Source organism: Sinocyclocheilus rhinocerous, unplaced genomic scaffold (assembly GCF_001515625.1).
Source record: "Sinocyclocheilus rhinocerous isolate Xijiao unplaced genomic scaffold, SAMN03320098_v1.1 scaffold2765, whole genome shotgun sequence".
NCBI lineage: Eukaryota > Metazoa > Chordata > Actinopteri > Cypriniformes > Cyprinidae > Sinocyclocheilus > Sinocyclocheilus rhinocerous.
The window spans coordinates 1,172-22,447 of record NW_015653018.1 but is presented as its reverse complement, the minus strand read 5'-3'; the positions used below and the strand labels follow the sequence as shown (position 1 = coordinate 22,447).

At 34.9% G+C, this 21,276-nt stretch overlaps 1 protein-coding gene across 1 annotated transcript in view; it reads right to left on the bottom strand.

Moving 5' to 3' along the window:
- The window catches only part of LOC107715542 (tenascin-like), a 43,480-nt gene extending 23,794 nt beyond the window's left edge, over positions 1-19,686 (bottom strand). The window contains exons 1-9 of the mRNA XM_016521693.1: positions 19,146-19,686; positions 17,329-18,642; positions 15,140-15,403; positions 14,266-14,363; positions 10,161-10,314; positions 8,204-8,473; positions 7,912-8,097; positions 6,617-6,706; positions 3,978-4,241 (exon numbers count right to left, since the gene is read on the bottom strand). Coding sequence (XP_016377179.1) covers positions 3,978-4,241; positions 6,617-6,706; positions 7,912-8,097; positions 8,204-8,473; positions 10,161-10,314; positions 14,266-14,363; positions 15,140-15,403; positions 17,329-18,642; positions 19,146-19,620 — 3,115 coding nt within the window. The 5' untranslated portion in view covers positions 19,621-19,686. The remainder of the gene's footprint in view (positions 1-3,977; positions 4,242-6,616; positions 6,707-7,911; positions 8,098-8,203; positions 8,474-10,160; positions 10,315-14,265; positions 14,364-15,139; positions 15,404-17,328; positions 18,643-19,145) is intronic.
- Between the last annotated feature and the right edge of the window lie 1,590 nt (positions 19,687-21,276).

Here is a 21,276-nt window from a genome sequence, read left to right as displayed (position 1 = left end):
TATATATATATATATATATATATATATAACTAATAAAAATGACAAACACACACAACAAAATTACTAACTTTAACGAAAATGAAAATGGAACATTCAACAATAAAAACTAATTTGAAATATAAAATAAAAGCTAGGCTAATGGTCTCTCAGTGATATTAAAATAACACTGGCATGTGTCATATTGCACGCCAAAATCCAAAGAGAGAGAAAAAAAAAAAAAAAAACTAAGCCAATTTCAGGACCACAAATATTTTCTGCATTGTGATATGATTTTCAGGCATATACAAAATGCATAACAATAGCACTGTGACGTGAGTATTTAAAGAAACAATGCTACAGATAATTTCTTTGAGAATTCACCCCTCAGTTTCTCGATGTAAGCTGAGGTTTGAGTTACACTGCATGCAATAAAACTCAATTCACATGCAAATGATGTTACCAATCTTCTTGAATTATTTCAATCTACATGCATCTGAAAACATCTGACATTAATGACCATGAGCCATTAATTGCTGAAGTTTCCAAGTAGTCCACTAGAGTGGAAGTACATGGGACGCTTCAGGCTGATGGATAATCCATGCAGAGCTCAAGATGTTTTGAGGAAAGGACATGCATGAAGTCGATTCTTCGAAGTCACAAACAGTATTCTGTGCTCATCAGCCTTTCAGGCATTTTCACCACACAGATTAGTTTGTTATGAGGGTTAATAATTTTCACCACTGCAAAAACGTTTGTGGATTTCCTTGTCTGAGCCAATGAGCAGCCATATGCACAGTAGGGCTGGGTGATATACTGAATAATCACAATATATTCACAACAATTTAAATTAAGCAAAAATATTAAATATTATAAAAATCAAGCAAAAAATATAAAATATCTCAGTAGCAAAAACGGCATTAGAGCTCCATGCCTGAACCAATATTTGACTAATGGAAGTAATGGAAGTCACTGTATGACATTTTTATGAATTTATGTAAAAAAAATTCAATTCAATTCAATTCAATTGAATAAATTCAATTAAACATTTGAATAAATATTATTTAAACAAAATGTCAATTAAATTAAAATATTGCTGTTTATTACTATGCACTGTTACATTTGGAAAGGTTTAAATGTCTATGTATTTTAACCACACAGTTTAGTTCGTTATGAGCATTAACGATTTTCTCCTGTGCAACTATTGTGGATCTTCTTTTCTGAGCCAATAAGCAGCCATATACAGAGTAGGGATGGATGAATATTGAATATTCACAATATATTTTTCATGATTCTTCTGGTGAATTAAACAAAAATGTATATTATAAAAATTAAGCAAAAACCATAAAATATCTCAGTAGCAAAAACAGCATTATAATCGAATTAAATCTGATTAAAGTCAAATCTGCATTAAATGTATTTATGCCATTTTTATGTATTAAAGTATTTGTTTAAAATTAAATATTTTAATAAATATTATTTAAATAGAAATTCATTATAATGTATAAAATTAAATAAATTAATAAAAAATAAATAAATATAAAAAAATATATCTTGCATTAAATGATTGTTAAAAGATTAATTGATAAATGATTGTTCAAGGTCAAAGTAAATACTGAATAGCGTAAAAAGTCAGATATATCTATATTTATATATATAATCACCCAGCCCAAATACACATCCATATACTTATGTATCATCATGCATGTTTGTGCTCTACCATATGACATATGGGAGCAGTTGCATATCTTATGTCATGCAAACTTTGTGTCATTCCATACTTAAACCTATGAAACAAAAATGTTTTCACATTTTTTAAAGTTGCAATGGCACTAAATCAAACAGATGACTTGAAACCCAAACGAAAGTTTATACCTGTAACTGCAACTGCTTCTAGTAGTGAAGATCTTTGGTTATTGGATATTCCATAAAGCCTTACTTGGTACTCTGTGGAAGCCTTTAGGCCACGGATTTTAGTGTCATTCACCTCCCCATGGAGATGAACCTCCTCCTTCCATTTCCCTGAGAAATCTTTAAGTTCTACAGTGTAACTATCATAGCCAATGTGCTTATTTGACTCCCACGCAAGATCAAATCCATCGGATGTGACATTAGACACGGTCAAGGTGCCAGTGGGGTCCTCGTATCCGGTCCCAGAGAACGGGATCTCTGAGTTGTCGAGAGACACAAAGCTAATGACATTGTCGTCGGTGCCTTTGGTGTTCGCTAGATAAAAAGTGAAAGATGCTACAAGAAAAAGACAAAAACACATGACACTTGGGAACAACAGATGAAACGGCATGATAACACGTGCAAATCCCCTCATTCAAGACCAATTATGATTGAATATCATCTTCTAGACAGATGGTTTGCTTGGTTTATCAGCAAAGATCCTCACACTGTTCCTTTACCAGGTGCAACACATTAAGTTTCCTGAAAGTGAAAATCCATACAATTACAGCTAATCGGAACATATCTGATGTTTAATATACATCATTTTGACCAATGAGATTGCATTGTGGGCGGGGCTTTCCAGAAACTCAGATTTACATAAAAGAGCTTCCGTTCTTTGTTGGTTTTATGGTGTTGCAGCTGGTTTGGACACAGTGTCATAAATTAAGACCAGAAACATACTTTACTGAAATACACAAACGCAGACGTGAATACTTGGCCAATGCACTACAAGTATGCAGATCTGCTGAACCTACTAATAGTTCACCCATAAAAGATGTAGATGAGTTTGTTTGTTCATTCGATCAGATTTGGAGAAATGTAGCATTCCATCACTTGCTCACCAGTGGATCCTCTGCAGTGAATGGGTGCCGTCAGAATGACAGTCCAAACAACTGATAAAAACATCACAATAATCCACAAGTAACCCACACCACCGCAGTCCATCAGTTAACATCTTGTGAAGCCAAAAGCTGCGTGTTTGTAAGAAGTTAAGAAGTAACTTTAAACATCACCTCTGGCCAAAATATGAGCCAATACAATCCATAATAATGCTTCCTCCAGTGAAAAAGTCCATCCCCTGTTGTCCTCTCACATTAAAATCCACCCACATATTTGTTTAGAAATATTTTGGACTGTTTCCGCTTGTAAACGGTGCTTGATCTGTGCATATTTCTCTCTTGATTCAGATGAGATAACTTTTTCATGGGAGAAATCAATATTATGGATAGAGGACTCATATTTTAGTTAGATGCAATGGTTTGAAGTTAAAAAAAGTCTTAATGATGCATCTGTTTCTTACAAACATGCAGCTTTACGTGTCACAAGACATTAACTGATGGACTGGAGTGGTGTGGATTATTGTGATGTTTTTATCAGCTGTTTGGACTCTCATTCTGACGGCACCCATTCACTGCAGAGGATCCATTGCTGAGCAAGTGATGGAATGCTAAAGCTCATCTACATTTTGGATGGCCTGAAGGGGAGTACATTTTCATTTAACATGCGATGTTGCATTGCACCTGCAATAACAATAAAGTTTCCTTGTGTTTTATAATTTTATCCACCTTATTTTTCAATGCTATAAGCAATTTCCAGTGAATGGACTGTTTTCTGTACAGCTAAAATAGCTGGAAGTGGCTGAAACACTGAAAGCCTTGCACTCTTACTTTAAAAATAAGATGGATAAACATGCCGACTTAAGACAATTTGCTCACCAATTAGACAAATGAAAACATTTTTTGCAATGTGCAATTCATTCATGCATTGCAGTGCAGTATGAATTGCATTCGGACACATTTTCGAATATAACGCCACACAAATCAAACGCAGCTAGAAGTGTTTGTATTCACGTTCTTGCATAGAGTATGTTTCAGATCCAAAACTGATGATTTTCAATAAATATTTGGGAAAAAATGCATATAAACGTTACGTTAGTCATGATCATTTTCACGACACAATCTTTGTTGTCCACAGCTGAAAACAGAACAATGACATTATCATGTTGCACTTAAGCAAACAAAATCAACTTTACAATAGGAATCGCTCACCTGTGGATGCAGTGATGGTGGCAGGAGCACTTCTCCTCTGTCCGCGTTCTGCCACGAGGGTGACGGTGTAGCGCATGCCAGGGCTCAAGCCGCTCAGGGTGTAGGCGGTTGCAGTAGCAGGCAGCTCGACTTCTTCCCGACGGCCGTCGGCAGAGACAAACGCTAGCCTGTAGGTGGAGATCTTGGCCCTGGGCCTCTTCCAGACCAGTTCCAGGGTGGTTTCGGTGGAGTCTCGCACTTCCAAGTCTCGTGGAGGATCCGGATCTGTGTGGGTGGAGGTTCAAAATGACAGCACAAAAGACACATTCATGCCAGGAAACGGTGATGGTATCAGAATTCATGAAATCAAAAAGACTGAAGAGATAAAGACTAGTCTGTCATCATCTATTCACTTTCATGTCGTTCCAAACCTGTGTGTCTTTTTTAGGAGGTTTTAGGAGAAGTTTTGTGGTGCTTCATATAATGAGAGAAACATCATAAAAGAAGTCAGCTTGGATGATGTTTTTATGGTACTTTTGGTCACTGAGTTCACTACACACAAAAATAGCAGCGTGAACAGGATCCATGGAACAAAGTCATACTGGTTTAGAAAGACATGAGAGTGGGTAAATGAGGACAGAATTCAAATATCTGGGTAAATTCTTTTAAAATCTCTTTAAATGGTTTAAAAATAGAGTTATATTCATGTTACTGTGCTTAGTATTTTGGTAGGCATCTTCATAAGAAAAAAATAGCATGTGTTTATTTAAAAAATTATGCACACCACCATTTTTAAAAGATTATTGTTATGGACTGCAAAATAAATAAATTAAATTAAATTAAATTTGTTGAACACATATTTTGAAGAATGCTGGTAACCACACAGTTGCCAGTAACCATTGGCTTCCATAGTTTGGACAAAAAAATACTATGGAAGTCAATGGCTACCGGCAACCATTTGGTTACCAGCATTATTCCAAATATCTTCTTTTGTGTTCAACAGAAGAAGGTTTGGAACAACTTGAGGGTGAGTAAATGATGACAGAATTGACATTTTTGGGTGAACTGTCCCTTTAAATAAAGATAAATTTACTTGAGAAGCAAGATCACTTAAGATATTAAGTCTTGTTTTCTGAAAAACTTATCAAAATTGATTTTAAGCTTAAAACATGTTTTCCTTTGAATTAATTTTATTTTTCTTATCCCATTGGCAAATATTTTATAAACTCAATTTTGATAGTTTATTTTTATTTATTTAAATTTATGCATTTAGCAGACGCTTTTATCCAAAGCGACTTACATTGCATTCAGGCTATACATTTTTTTACCAGTATGGTATTTTATTACTATTTAAAGTAACTGTTTTGACTATTTGAATATATTTTAAAATGTAATTTATTTCTGTGATCAAAGCTGAATTTTCAGCATCATTACTCCAGTCTTCAGTGTCACATGATCTTCAGAAATCATAATAATATGCTGATTTGCTGCTCAAGAAATATTTCTTCTTATCAATGCTGAAATTCAAATTTCAAAAGAACAACATTTATTTGATATAGAAATCTTTTGTAATATTATAAATGCATTTCCTGTCATTTGTGATCAATTTAATGCATGCTTGCTGAATAAAATTCTTTCAATTTCTTTAAAACAAAGCAAAAACCATAGCAATCCCAAACTTTTGCACAGTACTGTCTGTAGCTGATATAAAGAGAGCTGGTCTCACCGGTCAGTGCGTTGGTGGTCGCTGGCTCACTCTCTCTTTCATTCTGAACGGCTGTGACTCCAATGCCATACTCCGTTCCAGGCTTCAGGCCTACGGCACACCAAACCCATTAATCCAGCAGATAAAACACTAAGCTGATGCTTTTTCAAGCAGAGAACGAGGGGAACATTTCTGTATCATGCCATCTCTATGTGAATACTTTCACTTCTTTATCTGTGGCAGACAAAAATCATGTTTACACCAATGGACCTATAATGCATATCTATATGGATTTATGAAGAGTTTAAAAACAGAAACGTGCAACTGGCATTTTTGTTCAAGCACTTATATTAGTTCTTTCTTTAAAACTGTTTTTTTTTAAACCATGAAGTTGTCCAAATGATCCTTTTATAGGGACAGACAACATTAGTCTCATGTATTTTCAGTCTAAATTAAATCACAACCAACACACTGCAAAAAATTATTTTCTTAGTATTTTTGTTTTATTTTCCATTACATATATCTAAAAAGTCTTAAGATACATTTATCTGAGAAGGAAAATTACTTAAGATATTAAGTCTCATTTTCTGAAAAAAAAAGATAAAAATTAAGTGCTTAAAACAAGAAAACAATCTAAATATATATATATAGAAAAACTTGTTTATAATACATGTGAACATAAAAATAAAATACATATTTTTTTTATTAAATAAAATAAAATAGATTTTTATTAAATATAAATCAGAAAGGAACATACTTTACAATGTTAAAAAAATACAATATTACAAAATATTTTTGTAATATTATAAATGCATTTCCTGTCATTTGTGATCAATTTAATGCATGCTTGCTGAATAAAATTCTTTCAATTTCTTTAAAACAAAGCAAAAACCATAGCAATCCCAAACTTTTGCACAGTACTGTCTGTAGCTGATATAAAGAGAGCTGGTCTCACCGGTCAGTGCGTTGGTGGTCGCTGGCTCACTCTCTCTTTCATTCTGAACGGCTGTGACTCCAATGCCATACTCCGTTCCAGGCTTCAGGCCTACGGCACACCAAACCCATTAATCCAGCAGATAAAACACTAAGCTGATGCTTTTTCAAGCAGAGAACGAGGGGAACATTTCTGTATCATGCCATCTCTATGTGAATACTTTCACTTCTTTATCTGTGGCAGACAAAAATCATGTTTACACCAATGGACCTATAATGCATATCTATATGGATTTATGAAGAGTTTAAAAACAGAAACGTGCAACTGGCATTTTTGTTCAAGCACTTATATTAGTTCTTTCTTTAAAACTGTTTTTTTTTAAACCATGAAGTTGTCCAAATGATCCTTTTATAGGGACAGACAACATTAGTCTCATGTGTTTTCAGTCTAAATTAAATCACAACCAACACACTGCAAAAAATTATTTTCTTAGTATTTTTGTTTTATTTTCCATTACATATATCTAAAAAGTCTTAAGATACATTTATCTGAGAAGGAAAATTACTTAAGATATTAAGTCTCATTTTCTGAAAAAAAAAGATAAAAATTAAGTGCTTAAAACAAGAAAACAATCTAAATATATATATAGAAAAACTTGTTTATAATACATGTGAACATAAAAATAAAATACATATTTTTTTTATTAAATAAAATAAAATAGATTTTTATTAAATATAAATCAGAAAGGAACATACTTTACAATGTTAAAAAAATACAATATTACAAAATATATAAAAAAATCTAACTATTATTTTAGATATATTATATATATATATATATATAACATACAATTAAGATTATTATATTTTTTGCCCCTGAAATACATTTTGAAATATATTTTGGTATTTGAAGGTTGAAACTAAATATATTTTAAATTTCAAAAATATATATTATTGAGCTTCACTGTTTACAACATATATTTAAAATATTTTTGTCCAGAAAAAATTGCTGTATGGGATGGAGTAAGCAATGTGATATTTTCCCCCCCTTTGAATTAAGATTATTTTTCTGATCTCACTGACAGATTTTTTTTTCAAGCATAAAGTCACAATTTTATTTATTTATTTATTAGAAAACAAGACTTAATGTCTCAAGTCATTTTGCTTCAAGTAAATGTATCTTAATTTAAGAATGTTTAGGAATTTGTACTGGAAAACAAAACAAAAATACTGAGGAAGAAATCATTTTTTTGCACTGCAACTAGCAAATACAGTGCAATTCTTAACATTTGTCTCATTACAGGAGCATCGTTTTACCTGTAATCGTGGCCCATGTCGTGTCTGCTGCTCTTCTAGGGAACATGTCTTCACCATGAGCACCTCCTGCGATCGGGCCATACTTGATACGGTATCCGTCGATGGATGAACGGCTGTTTTTCCATTCCAGTGTGATGCTGCTGTCAGTCTGATCCACAGCTTTGAGGTCAGTGGGGGCATCCAGACCTGGGACACACAGAAAACCATCACACCTCATTAAAACACTGGTTTGAGTTCATCTTTGTGAGAAGCTCCCAGCAAGCTAAATATTTAGTCTGTAGAGTGTTCGTACCCGTGGTGAAGCTCTCAAAGATGAGCTCGCTGGTCACGTCTCCCCTCTTTGAACTGAGAGACACTCTGTATTCGGTGTCTGGTTCCAGGTCCTCCAGGCTGTACTGCGTGTCTGTGGCCGGGAGGTCGACATCTCGATGGACTAACAGGTCTGTGCTCGGCCCGTACGACACCCTGAACCCGTCCACCTGAGCCACGGGTATGGACCAGGAGATCACTGCTGACCGGTCTGTCACATCGTCAACATCAATCTGCCCTGGAGAATCGATTCCTACAGCAAGAGGAGGGATACATGATTATACTTATAATTACAGTCAGTTCAAATAATTTTGTATATATATGTGAGGAATATATATACTGTATATATGTGTGTGTGTGTGTGTGTGCACGAATAGTCGAATATTCTATTTGCAATAATTATTCGAAAAATAAAAACACTATTAGAATTTCGCTAAAATGTTGCTTTGCTGGCCGTAAATGCAGTGAATCCCTGATAAATCCAGAGCATGCAAACTTTGTCAAGTGAAACTGATTTATCACTAAAATGAGTAATCATATGAATTACAAACACTGGAACGTCATGACCAGTCGAATGAAGAAAAACAGCGGCACATCACTGTATTCACTACTGCAGGAGATACTCTACCATTCACATGTTTTGGGGAAAAAAGAAATAATGCTTTTATTCGGCATGTATGCATTGAACTGATCAAAAGTGACAGTAAAGACATTTATAATGTAGCAAAAGATTTCTATTTCAAATAAATGCTGCTCTTTTGAACTTTTTTACTCATCAGAGAATCCTGAACAAAAATGCATCATGGTTTCTACAAAAATATTAAGCTGCACTGTTTTCAACATTGATAACATTGATAATAATACAAACCTTTATTAATAATTAAGCACCTATAATAATCCTTAAAAGGTCATAATATTTAAAATTATTTGGGCGTGTTTTATGCAGATTACTAACCAAAAATGCTTTTCTTACTTAGATTTGTTTGTCTTGTTTTCAGCCAAAATATCTAAAAATTTAGATAGAACAAGCAAAATAATCTGCCAATGGGGTAAGCAAAATAATCTTATTTCAAACAGAAAACAAGATTATTTTTCTTACCCCATTGGCAGATTATTTTGCTATTTTGGCTGGAAACAAGACAAAAAATCAAAGTAAGAAAAGCATTTTTTGCAGTGTAGTCGTTCATTTAGAAAACTCCAAATTCATAAACACTAGAACGACATTAAGAAGAAACCCATGTGTTGTGAATGTGCAAACGCTGCAGTTTAATATTTAGTGTTAAGGGTTTATTCAAATTAATAACTCTCAGTTTACGCAAAACTCATGATGGTTGACTTGGCAAACACCACTTCTAAACTTGATTAGGTCTTTTAAAGTCAGTCAATGTCTACAAAATTCTTTCATGCAGTAAATAAGATTTAATGCACCAAGAACCACAAATTCGTGATGGATGTTTCCAAATCTAGAAATCTGAGCACTTTTACAGGCAGTAAAATAGGGAAATACACTAACTACTGTCAGAAATCAAGGGCCTTTTGAAACTAAAAATGCCTTATTGGTTGTTATCATGGATCTATGTGTGCAGAGGCTGTAAAATGTCAAGCCAGACACACGGATTGTCCAAATTTCTCACGGTTAAGCACTGAATTGGGTTGTTAAAGCCCTGTTGGTCAACCCACGCTGGATATTTCATAAGGTTAAATGATGGCCCCTATTCTTCTTGGCCTTTCTAAACAGCAGGCCTTCACATTCTTTACTGCTGAGCTGGTTTCGCCTTCAACCTCCGACACTTTAGAGCCGTTTAGCAGATGTAGATTAATCCAGTCAATTACCGGACGGACCAAAATCAACACCTTTAACATTTACTGCCACATTTAAATGGGATCACGACACAGACAATAAACAAGAGGAAAGGTTTACTTTAGAGAAGGTGCATTACTTGTTACTACAGTGGAGCTTGTTTCGGGTCCTCTGGTGTTGTTCTTAATGATGGACAAAGTGACTTCATATTCCTGGCCGGGGCCGAGTCCTGGTTGCTCAAAGTTGGTCTGGGAAGGTGTCAGATTGTTCACGATCTTCCCGTTTTCTTCTTTCTGTTATTGAGAAGACAGAAAAAACATGCATTTAGCTTGATTTAGCCTTGGTTATTTTTGCTAAACCTGAAATATTTTTAGGAGAATATACTGTATAGATCAGTGGTTTGCAACCAGAGGGCCTCAGAAACGTAAGATGATTTAAAATAAGACAAAACAAGCACTAAAATAGGCAAAACAACTTAAAATCTAGATATGTCTTGTTTTAATTCACCCCACTCAACAAACTGGATGTAAGAGGTAGTCTAATTTTAAAAACGTGATTTTTAGATATAAAAAAGGCATACAAATTAATAAAAAAAAAGTATAACTCCATGAGCAATTTTATAATGAGTATACATTTTTGTAATTGTGCCAAGATCTAAAATATTCATATATTAATATATCTAAAATATAATCAAACTGTTATATTCAAAAAGGTTGAGAACCACTGAGATGACCTCAAAGCTAATTAATAGACATTTTATAAGTTAATGAAACTGACCTAAAGGCCTCACCATAAAAAAAAAATATAAAAAATAAAAAAAATTGATTAAAATAAAATAAGTAAAACAATTAAAAAAAAAAATAAAAAAAAAAATAAAAAAAAATAATAATATTGATGAAAAATCTCAAAATCTGGTCGAAAAAACAAAACAAAACAAAACATTGATTAAAATAAAATAAGTAAAACAATTAAAAAAAAAAATAAAAAAAAAAATAAAAAAAAATAATAATATTGATGAAAAATCTCAAAATCTGGTCGAAAAAACAAAACAAAACAAAACAAAACAAAAAAACAGGCTTCTATTTATAAATTAATACAATCTTAAAACTCCATGGGCACACATATAATGAATACGCTTTTTTTTTGTAGTTATGCCAAGTTATGAAATCTTTTATTGAGAAAAAATTGTGAGTAAAAAAATACTTTTAAAATCCTTGGAGTCAAAAAGGTTGAAGACCATTGGTCTAGATGAACTCAAAGCTAATATTCATGTACTAAAAGTCACAAAATTCCAATAACAGTTTCTCAGAGTCTATATTTATATCCCCATTACTGAGAGTCATGATATGACAGGGAAAACGTGTCATGCATTTAAATGTTATTAGTTTCCTAAATGCTGGTGGCATGAAACAACAGCACTGAAAGTGAGCAATAAGTTCAAACATCTGGGATTTCTGGAGCACCATTAAAGTGAGTCTTAATGGAGACTTTATGGTTCAAGGATGGTTCTTTTTAATGGCTTCTTAAATGAGTGTATGAGCTCATGGCCGCATGCAGCTCTGACTCAAATGGAGAAAATGCCCCTTCATATCATTCCTCTGTTTTAAATATGAGAGAGAGAGACTATGAAACAAGCAGCATGACCGTATAACCTTGGTACCTAGAACCTCCTTTAGGAATAAACCACTATGTGAACATTTTACCGCAGTAAATCTGTTGACCTAATGATTGAGCAGCTGGTACAGAGATACATTTTTACTCTTAGTTTTACTGGCAGTTATTAAACTGATGAGAGTGTTTCAAGTATTTATCATCTAGGGTATTTCAACACTTTACTTGCACTTTGCTTTATAGCACTTCATAAATATGGCTCTGAATTGCTTCCACGTCCTGGGAAGATGTGTTTATAATGTAATGAAACGGACCTAAATTCCTTTGCCTAGTAAGGCATCAAAAAATACATTTACACAGTCTCAAATTCTTGCCGTTTTTTGGCAGTCTGAAGAGCAAAATAAGTAAATACATATCTAATTATTAAAATAATTAATTAACTAAACAAAAACTAAACATTAAAAATAATTGTAAAAAATTTTAATAAAATTACAACACCCTAATAATAATAATAATACTAAATTAACTGTCCAAAAATAGTTTTTTCCTATATGCAAACATTATTTTCTAAACATAATTTTTTATTTCTTAAATTTTTCTCTTCAACAAAGTTCATACTTAAACACTTCACACTTTAAAGGGGTCATATGATGCTGCTAAAAAGAACATTATTTTGTGTATTTGGTGTAAAGAAATGTGTTTATGCGATTTAAAATAAAAAAAACGCATTATTTTCCACATACTGTACATTATTGTTTCTCCTCTATGCCCCGCCTTTTTGAAACGCGTCGATTTTTACAAAACTCATCGGTCTGAAAAAGCGAGGTGTGCTGTGATTGGCCAGCTATCCAGTGCGTTGTGATTGGCCGAATACCTCAAGCGTGAGACGGAAATGTTACGCCCCTCACCATACTGTGTTGATGCCGTGTCCGGCCGGAGCGACGAGACATAAACATTAAAACCCATTACAAACGAGGCATTTGTTGCATCCAGTGGGGACAAAATTACTGATTATAATGACTTATACTGTCTTCTTACGCGTTGCGTTGCATTGCGCCGCGTAAACATAAAACCCTGTCTGCATTTGTGATAAGAGAAATGACAAACAACAAGTGCTAACATTAATCCACACTGCCCAAAACTCGCGTTTGAATCATCAGTGGCAAATCCTTCAAATGAAAACGTACTTACGTGAGTCAGAACTGCTGGCATTTTAGTCTAACGTAACTCTCCCAGGATCAGTAAACAGTCCTCCATAAAATGTGCCGGCGATCCACAGCACTAAGTTGAAGTATTCCCTCAGCGACCAGCACAGATCAGCTCTAGGCATAACGAAGCGGATATCGTCCTCTTTTGGAAGACCAAACAAAAGTTACTCCTTCTTTCTTTGCGTGAACATTTGTGTGGCGTTATGCAAATCTTCCCACACAGTTAGGTAGATATGTGGGGGCGTGTTCGAACGAGCCGTTTTAGGTAGGCGTGGCTGACTCTTAACTTTTATAAAGAATATCTCTTTGGATTTGAGACTTTAGTCTTTGCAAATTTACAGATCTTCTTTATGCACCAAGAGCTTGTAACACTCCAAAGAGAAAGGAAAAAATGAAATTGCATCATATGACCCCTTTAAACAAATGAACAAGACAGAAAAAATCATTAAGAATGTGATTATTGTATTATTTATATTGTACATTATTTATATAATATAGTGTATATTCTGACCCAAATTCTTTGGTTTGATGCAGTCTGAAGGGCTGAATGAATGATTACATAAATAAATAAATAAACAAACAAACAAATAAATAAATAAATAGGTTCATATTTACCCTTTAACAAATGAAAAACATGAAAAGAATATGACAAATCTGTCTTGTGCAGTTTTGCCTCTCAGGTGAAATTATCTTGTTTTTAAAGAATTCTGATGTTTTGTATCGGAGAAGACGACAAAAACTCATTAAGAATGTATTATAGGCTAGATTATTGGCTGATAAAATCTGATTTTGACAAACCCGCATAGGATTAAAATCATATTTTTGGAAGATTTTGTTTTTTAAGTTAGATTTGAGTTCTAAACAGTTAACAAAATAGTATTTTGTGGATTTTTGTGATGTGTATGTAGCATCATAGACAATGTGCAGCAGTGTCAACAGATGCGTCTGGATTCTCTCATTTTTTGCCTAGATTATTGCCTAAATAAATAAATAAACAAACAAACAAATAAATAAATAAATAGGTTCATATTTACCCTTTAACAAATGAAAAACATGAAAAGAATATGACAAATCTGTCTTGTGCAGTTTTGCCTCTCAGGTGAAATTATCTTGTTTTTAAAGAATTCTGATGTTTTGTATCGGAGAAGACGACAAAAACTCATTAAGAATGTATTATAGGCTAGATTATTGGCTGATAAAATCTGATTTTGACAAACCCGCATAGGATTAAAATCATATTTTTGGAAGATTTTGTTTTTTAAGTTAGATTTGAGTTCTAAACAGTTAACAAAATAGTATTTTGTGGATATTTGTGATGTGTATGTAGCATCATAGACAATGTGCAGCAGTGTCAACAGATGTGTCTGGATTCTCTCATTTTTTGCCTAGATTATTGCCTTCAGCATCATCTCCCGTGAAACTAACCGTGTTACGAAAGATGAGCTCCCAGCCGTCGAATGGAAAGTTCAGCCGGTCCCACAAAACCTCCACAGATGTATCACTGATGGAAAAAAAAAAAAAATCTACAAAATAATAATAAAAAATATCAATGAACAATTTTTATAGTCCAAAAAATAAGCTTCTTTTCCAACATTCAAACATGTGTCAATTGCTTTAAATAAAAGAAAAAGCTAAATGACAGTAGAGGACAAGGCGTGTTTAGGAAACCTGTTTGGTGACGTTAATGACACTGAAAATACAAACTAAAGGTAGTGCAATAAATACTACCATGGTGCAAAAATATTTTGCAATTAAAATTTAAAATTAGTTTTGTAAAAATCGACGCGTTTCAAAAAGGCGGGGCATAGAGGAGAAACAATAATGTACAGTATGTGGAAAATAATGTGTTTTTTGAACTTTAAACCGCATAAACACATTTCATTACACCAAATACACAAAATAATGTTCTTTTTAGCAGCATCATATGACCCCTTTAAATAAATGAAAAACATGAAAAAAATCTAACAAAGAAAAACATATGAGATACATTTTCTCTTAATTAAGATTTTTGTCATCTCATGCAATTTTGCCTCTCAGGTGAATTTATCTTGTTTTAGGGATTCAGTTTTTTTTTTTTTTGTATTGAAAAACACATTAAGAATGCGATTTTTTGTAATGCATGTATTAGTATTATTGGCTAGATGATGGTTTTCTAATTATGAGAATGGCACAACTGCAAAAGACCACATCTCCAGTGTTAGACAAACATTTAAGTTCCATCTATGTATATAAATATACGCTTCACAGTTTTGTATAGTGATTGCATTTGTGTAATGTTGATCAGGGCGTGTGAACATACATGTGGCCACTCTGGCGCTGACAGGAACACTCTTCTTGTTGTTGAGGATGGCATAAACGTTGATGAGATACTCGATTCCCGGCTCCAGCTCAGAGACGGTAGCAGACGTACGATCTCCAGGCACGCGGAAGTCCAACTGCAGGCCGCCTGGTGACGTCGGGACGTATGTAACCAAATACTCCGCCACCAGCATCTCGTTCTTCCATGTGAGGTTCACCTTCTCCGTGGTCACATCCGTAATGGTCAGGTCTTCCGGTGGTGAGACTTGGAAAGATATTAAGGGTCATTTACATCACAGATGTTGAGAGAGTGAATGATCTTTTGTGCCAAAAAGTAGGAAAATTGTCCATGTCTCCACTGTGGTGACTGGAAAAAAACATCTAATCAAACTGCTGAGAGGTTTGAATTGAGCTACACTGAGTAAATTAGCTTTGGTTTCTTATTAATGGCAGTTTTTGGACCTTTTGACATGACTTTAATTGTTGTCTGTGTTGACCTTCACCACTAATTGTCCTCTATATAAAGCTAATGGATTTCTCTGGGACACATATGGTGTGAGTTTGCTGTCAAAGTAAAAAAAATAAATAAAAATCAAGCATGTTCAGCACTATTCTGTGCAAAAAGATGGATCTAAAATAGTGCACTATGTAGTAGATTTTTTGTGTTTTTGAAAGAAGTCTATTCTGCTCACTAAGGCTGCATTTATTTGATCAAAATACAGAAAAATGGCAATAATGTGAAATATCATTACAATTTAAAAGAACCATTTTCTACCTGAATATATCTTAAAATGTTATTTATTTCTGTGATCAAAGCTGAATTTTCAGCATCATTACTCCAGTCTTCAGTCCCACATGATCTTTCAGAAATCATTATAATATGCTGATTTGCTGCTCAAAAACATTTATTATTATTATCAGTGTTGAAAACAGTTGTGCTGCTTCATAATTTTGTGAAAACCATGACACATTGTTTTTTTTTTCAGGATACTTTGATGAATAGAAAGTTCAAAAGAACAGTATTTATTTGAAATAGAAATCTTTTGTGACATCACTGTCAATTTTGCTGCATAAAAGCATTAATTTCTTTAATTTCATTTCATTTCCTGACCCCAAGCTTTTTGAGTGGTAGTGTATATCATCAGTAAGTTATTTGTGAGTCTTATACATGGGCTGCTTTTATGGTGCTTTTCTGTCTCTTTTGATGTTCAACAACACTGAGGTGTATGGAAAAGTATGTAAACATTCTGCATAACATCTCATTTTGTATTCATTGGAAGAAAGAAAGGTTTGGAATAACATGAGACTGAGCCACAGTACTTTAATTTTTGGCTGAATTATCCATCTAATTTAAATCCATAAAAACAAAGAAATGCCAATCATCTAGCTAACACTTGAAAAAAAGTGTTTGCATCACCAGTACGGAGTAAGGACTAATGCTTTGCAGGGTTATTATTGTTAACTAAATCCATAAAAATACTGTTACTTGAAATAAAATAAATATTAACTGAAATAAAATCAAATAAAATATTTTAAAAAAAAAAATATTTTATTTATTTTTTTACTTGGTAAACTCATTAGTTTTGAAGACAACATTTTTAATTTTTATTTAGTTTAACTTCAAGTACTAAAATAACCAGAGTGTTATTTTAGTATCACTGAGATACCATTCATATTTAGATTTTTTTTTTTTTTTCCACTTTCATTTGGATTTTAGGTAAAGTTTTAGTAATTTTGTTGTGTGTTTTGTCATTTTTTGTAGGCTTTTTTTTTTCTTTTTTAATATGTCTATATAGTTTTTATTAATTTTTATTTCAGTTTTAGTTATTTTAGTACATCAAATTAAACTAAATTAAAACGAGAACTAACATTTTTAAGTTTTTATATCTTATTTTATTTCAATTAACATTTATTTTACTTCACAAGTTAAAAAAAATATTTTTTTTACTTTAAAAACTCAGAAAATAACAACTATAACTTAAATAAAAATGAATAAAAAGGATAAAGACATGCCAAAATGATAAAAATGATTTAGAAAAGGTAAAAAAACATAAAATTATTAAACTGTAACTAAAATGAAAATGGAAAATATGAAAATATAAACAGGTTCAAAATATTAATATATAGTATATAAATGATAGTATATATAGTCTAGTATATAGAATATAATTGACTGCTTTTGGCAATTACCTTCTGAGCAATCCTCGCCAATGTAGCCTTCATCGCATACACAGCGGCCGCCCACACATTGCCCCGCATCATTGCAGTCATTCGGACAGCTTCTTTCTCCACAGGCATCTCCAGCGAATCCCTCATCACAGACACATTTCCCATTGAAGCAGCGCCCACGGTTATTGCAGTTTCCAGGACAGGTGGGAACGGAGCAATCCAGGCCTTCAAAACCCTCCTGGCAAACACACTGTCCCTCCACGCAGCGTCCGCGGCCGAGGCAGTCGTTGGGACACTTCCTCTGACTACAGTCCTCTCCGGTGAAGCCTTCGTCGCAAACGCATTGCCCCGCGACGCAACGTCCACGGTTCAGGCAGTTGCTCGGGCAACTCATTTCACTGCAGTCTTCGCCGGCAAAGTTCGCAAAGCAAATGCACTTCCCATCCACACACTGGCCTCGGCCATAGCAGTCCGACGGGCAGGTTTTGATGCTGCAGTCCTCGCCACCGAATCCCTCTTCACAAACACACTGGCCGTTAACGCAGCGCCCGCGGTTATTGCAATCATTGGGGCAGCTAAACTCCAAACAATCATGGCCTTGGAATCCGATGTTGCATTCACAACGACCATTAATGCAGCGCCCTCTACTGTTGCAGTTATTCGGGCAGGAGAGCTTCCCGCAGTCCTCTCCGAAATAACCCGTTTCACAAATGCACACGCCGTTGAAACAGCGCCCTCTTTGGTTGCAGTCGCTCGGACAGGTCAAGCTGGAACAATCCTCGCCGGAGTAGCCGGCGTCGCATTCGCAGCGGCCGTCAATACAAAAACCTCGTCCCGAGCAGTCGTTCGAACAAGTGAATGCCCCGCAGTCCTCTCCGGTGTAGCCTTTATCGCAATAACAAGTCCCATTTTCGCATCGCCCGCGGTCGTAGCAGTCATGCGGACAGATGAGCTCGGAGCAATCGAATCCGGTCCAGGGTTCATCGCAGACACACTCGCTATCAACGCAGCGGCCGCGTCCCAAACAGTTGTTGAGACAATCCGTCTCTGTGCAATCGTCCCCAGAGAAGCCTTCATTGCAAACGCATGCTCCGTTAATGCACCGCCCGTTCTCGCCGCAGTCAACCAGACAGGTCTCCACGCTACAGTCCTCACCCGCGAAGCCATTGAAACACTCACACTTTCCGTTAATGCAGCGGCCCTGGTCATTGCAGTCTCCGGGACATTCGGGAACGGTGCAGTTGGGGCCCTTCCATCCGGGCTCACATATACAGCCGCAGGTCTCCGTGCTGTAGTTTCCACGGCCGCTGCAGTAGGGCTTCGTTCCTACAGTACCTACAGAATCAGGACATGTGTGAAGTTAAACAAAACTGTTTAACAGAAGTTAAATAAAACAAACAAATGAATAAGGGGGACCAGTATTATGTCAGTAGTAGGCCTACTGAAGGTTCGTGAACTGCAATCATTTTATTTTGCCCAAAAAGAGGGTGGGAATCAAAAGGTTCATGATTGAAGAGTGTAATTTCTGCTCCATTATCATTACCAAACTGAATGAAAAAAATTATGACTTCCCACCTCTTACACTGGTCAGCCCATCCTTAAACTTACACCATTGGTTGGGCTATATTGTAATCATAATGCTCAAAAAGAACAGTGTTTGCACTTTGTGAAGGAATCAACATATGAATATCTTGTATATCTTTGTTTATGCACATTAAACCTGAATAGGAGAAAGTATTTTAACATTGAAAAACCTTTAAAATGTGATTATCCGTAATACTGTGAACTTTCCCCCCTCAATAAGTGAATCTCAAAGTGTCTGGAAAGTGAACGTGTACCTGTGGCCTGAGCGCTGCAGCAGGTGGTTTCTGTGGCGCATTGCTCTCTGAGCGTCGACATCTCGCCCTCCAACATCTCCAGCCGATTCAGGAGCTCCTTCAGGTCCGGCAGCCCGTCCGTACAGCCACACGCCTGCTTGGGGATGTTGATGCGATGGGTGAAGACGACCTGATTACCGCCATCTAATGTGTGGTCTGTTACTTCTGAGCCAGATGGCGCATCCTTCTGCTCAAGATCCGAACCGACAGGAGAGTCCAGATCCACCGAGCACAGAGAGCTACCTGGAACTTTGATGTTGTAGACGTGGTTAAAAACGACCGGTTGAGAGGAGCTCGGAAGGGTTACATTGTGTATGCCGGGAATCGTCAGAGCTTCCCGCCGGTGTCTGATCATCTTCTTTACCAGGCCGGCATGATTTAAAGTCATCAGGGTGGCCAAAACCAAACAGCTGAATGGCAGGCCTCCTGAACCCATGTTTCTGCACTAATGGATGCTTGTCTTGGCAAGAAGGCCTGCCTGGTGAGTCTGGACAAAGTGCTGTCGTCTCTGAAAAAGCAAACACACAAAATATATAATAAAAATAAAATGTCACTGTAATTCCAAGAATAAATAGAAAATGCAGAAACATTTCGGGAAACCCTTTCAAAGCACCATTTCAGAAACAATTATGGTTATTTATATATGCATGCATGTATGTATGTATGTATGTATGCATATAATTTTAAATTTAAATTTTATTCATTTTTATTTCAGTTGTAGTAATTTTAGCACATCAAGAAAGAATAAAGAAATAAAGTTTTTGTATATTTTATTTTATTTCATTTAAGGTTTATTTATTTCAAATATGTACTATGTTATGGTTTTAGTTCATTATAACCTTGATTTGAATACATCACATTAAAAGTGTAAACAAGCACAGAAATGAAAAGAGCATAGAAACAATTACTAACACACTCAAAATACAGTAAATATCATTAAATAAAAATAATTTATTTTCATGCAGTGCCTAATAAAGGACATTTATTTGTAGCCATTAAGCTTTAAAGTGATAGTTGACACAAAAATGAAAAAAATATTGCAAAACTTAATGTAATTTTCTATGGATTTCAAAATGAGAAATTCTGAAAAAAAATGTACACACTCCTTTATTTTATACAACTATATATATATATATATATATATATATATATGATTTTGACATTCATGGATGGATTTTCATAATTTTTCAACAAACTGATTATGCATTATGCAAGGGGTAAAGTGATCTATCTGTTAAAAACTATTGATAGGTAATATATTCAATGCATGCACTGTTTATTTTATATATATATATATATATATATATATATATATATATATATATATATGATTTTGACATTCATGGATGGATTTTCATAATTTTTCAACAAACTGATTATGCATTATGCAAGGGGTAAAGTGATCTATCTGTTAAAAACTATTGATAGGTAATATATTCAATGCATGCACTGAACATAAGCCAGATTAAAGTCTGCACCAGTTATTGAACTAAATTTATTGCCACTATATCTTATAGGACTATGAGGACCATCACTCATCGCTATCAAAATCCTTATTGTTGAATCATAAAGTTATTTTATTCTTTACAAGACACTCTGCCAGATTCCTAAAAATATAGTCCATTTTGTCTTTAAGCATATTAAAAAAATCTGCCTTTCCCGTCTGCACGCTTGACCCGGGATGACTTCATATCTGGACATGGAGCTGTGTAATTTGTGGATGGTGGATGGGGGCCAGAGTCTCTGTCTCCTCCGCAGCGTGGGAACGCTCATCTGAAGCTCGTTCTGGATGTCCACGCAGCCTCCACATGTCTCAGATGTCTGTGCATGTGCGAAGCTGAAGAGGAAAACTCGACTGCAGGACCTCAGCGCGATTCAAAAGAGATATCAGCACCTACACGACCACGGCCACAGGGACTTCCTGTCTCTGCTGCGTGCGTGAGCGGCACTTCCAAACGCGGAGGAAACCGACTGCAAAAGCCATTTGTTTTCGCCCAGCCATTCAATGATAAGCTTTATGCCACAAGTTGGGGCTTGAAAAACATGCACTGCATTGTGTAGAGAAATACAAGCTAAAAACTATAATGACAGG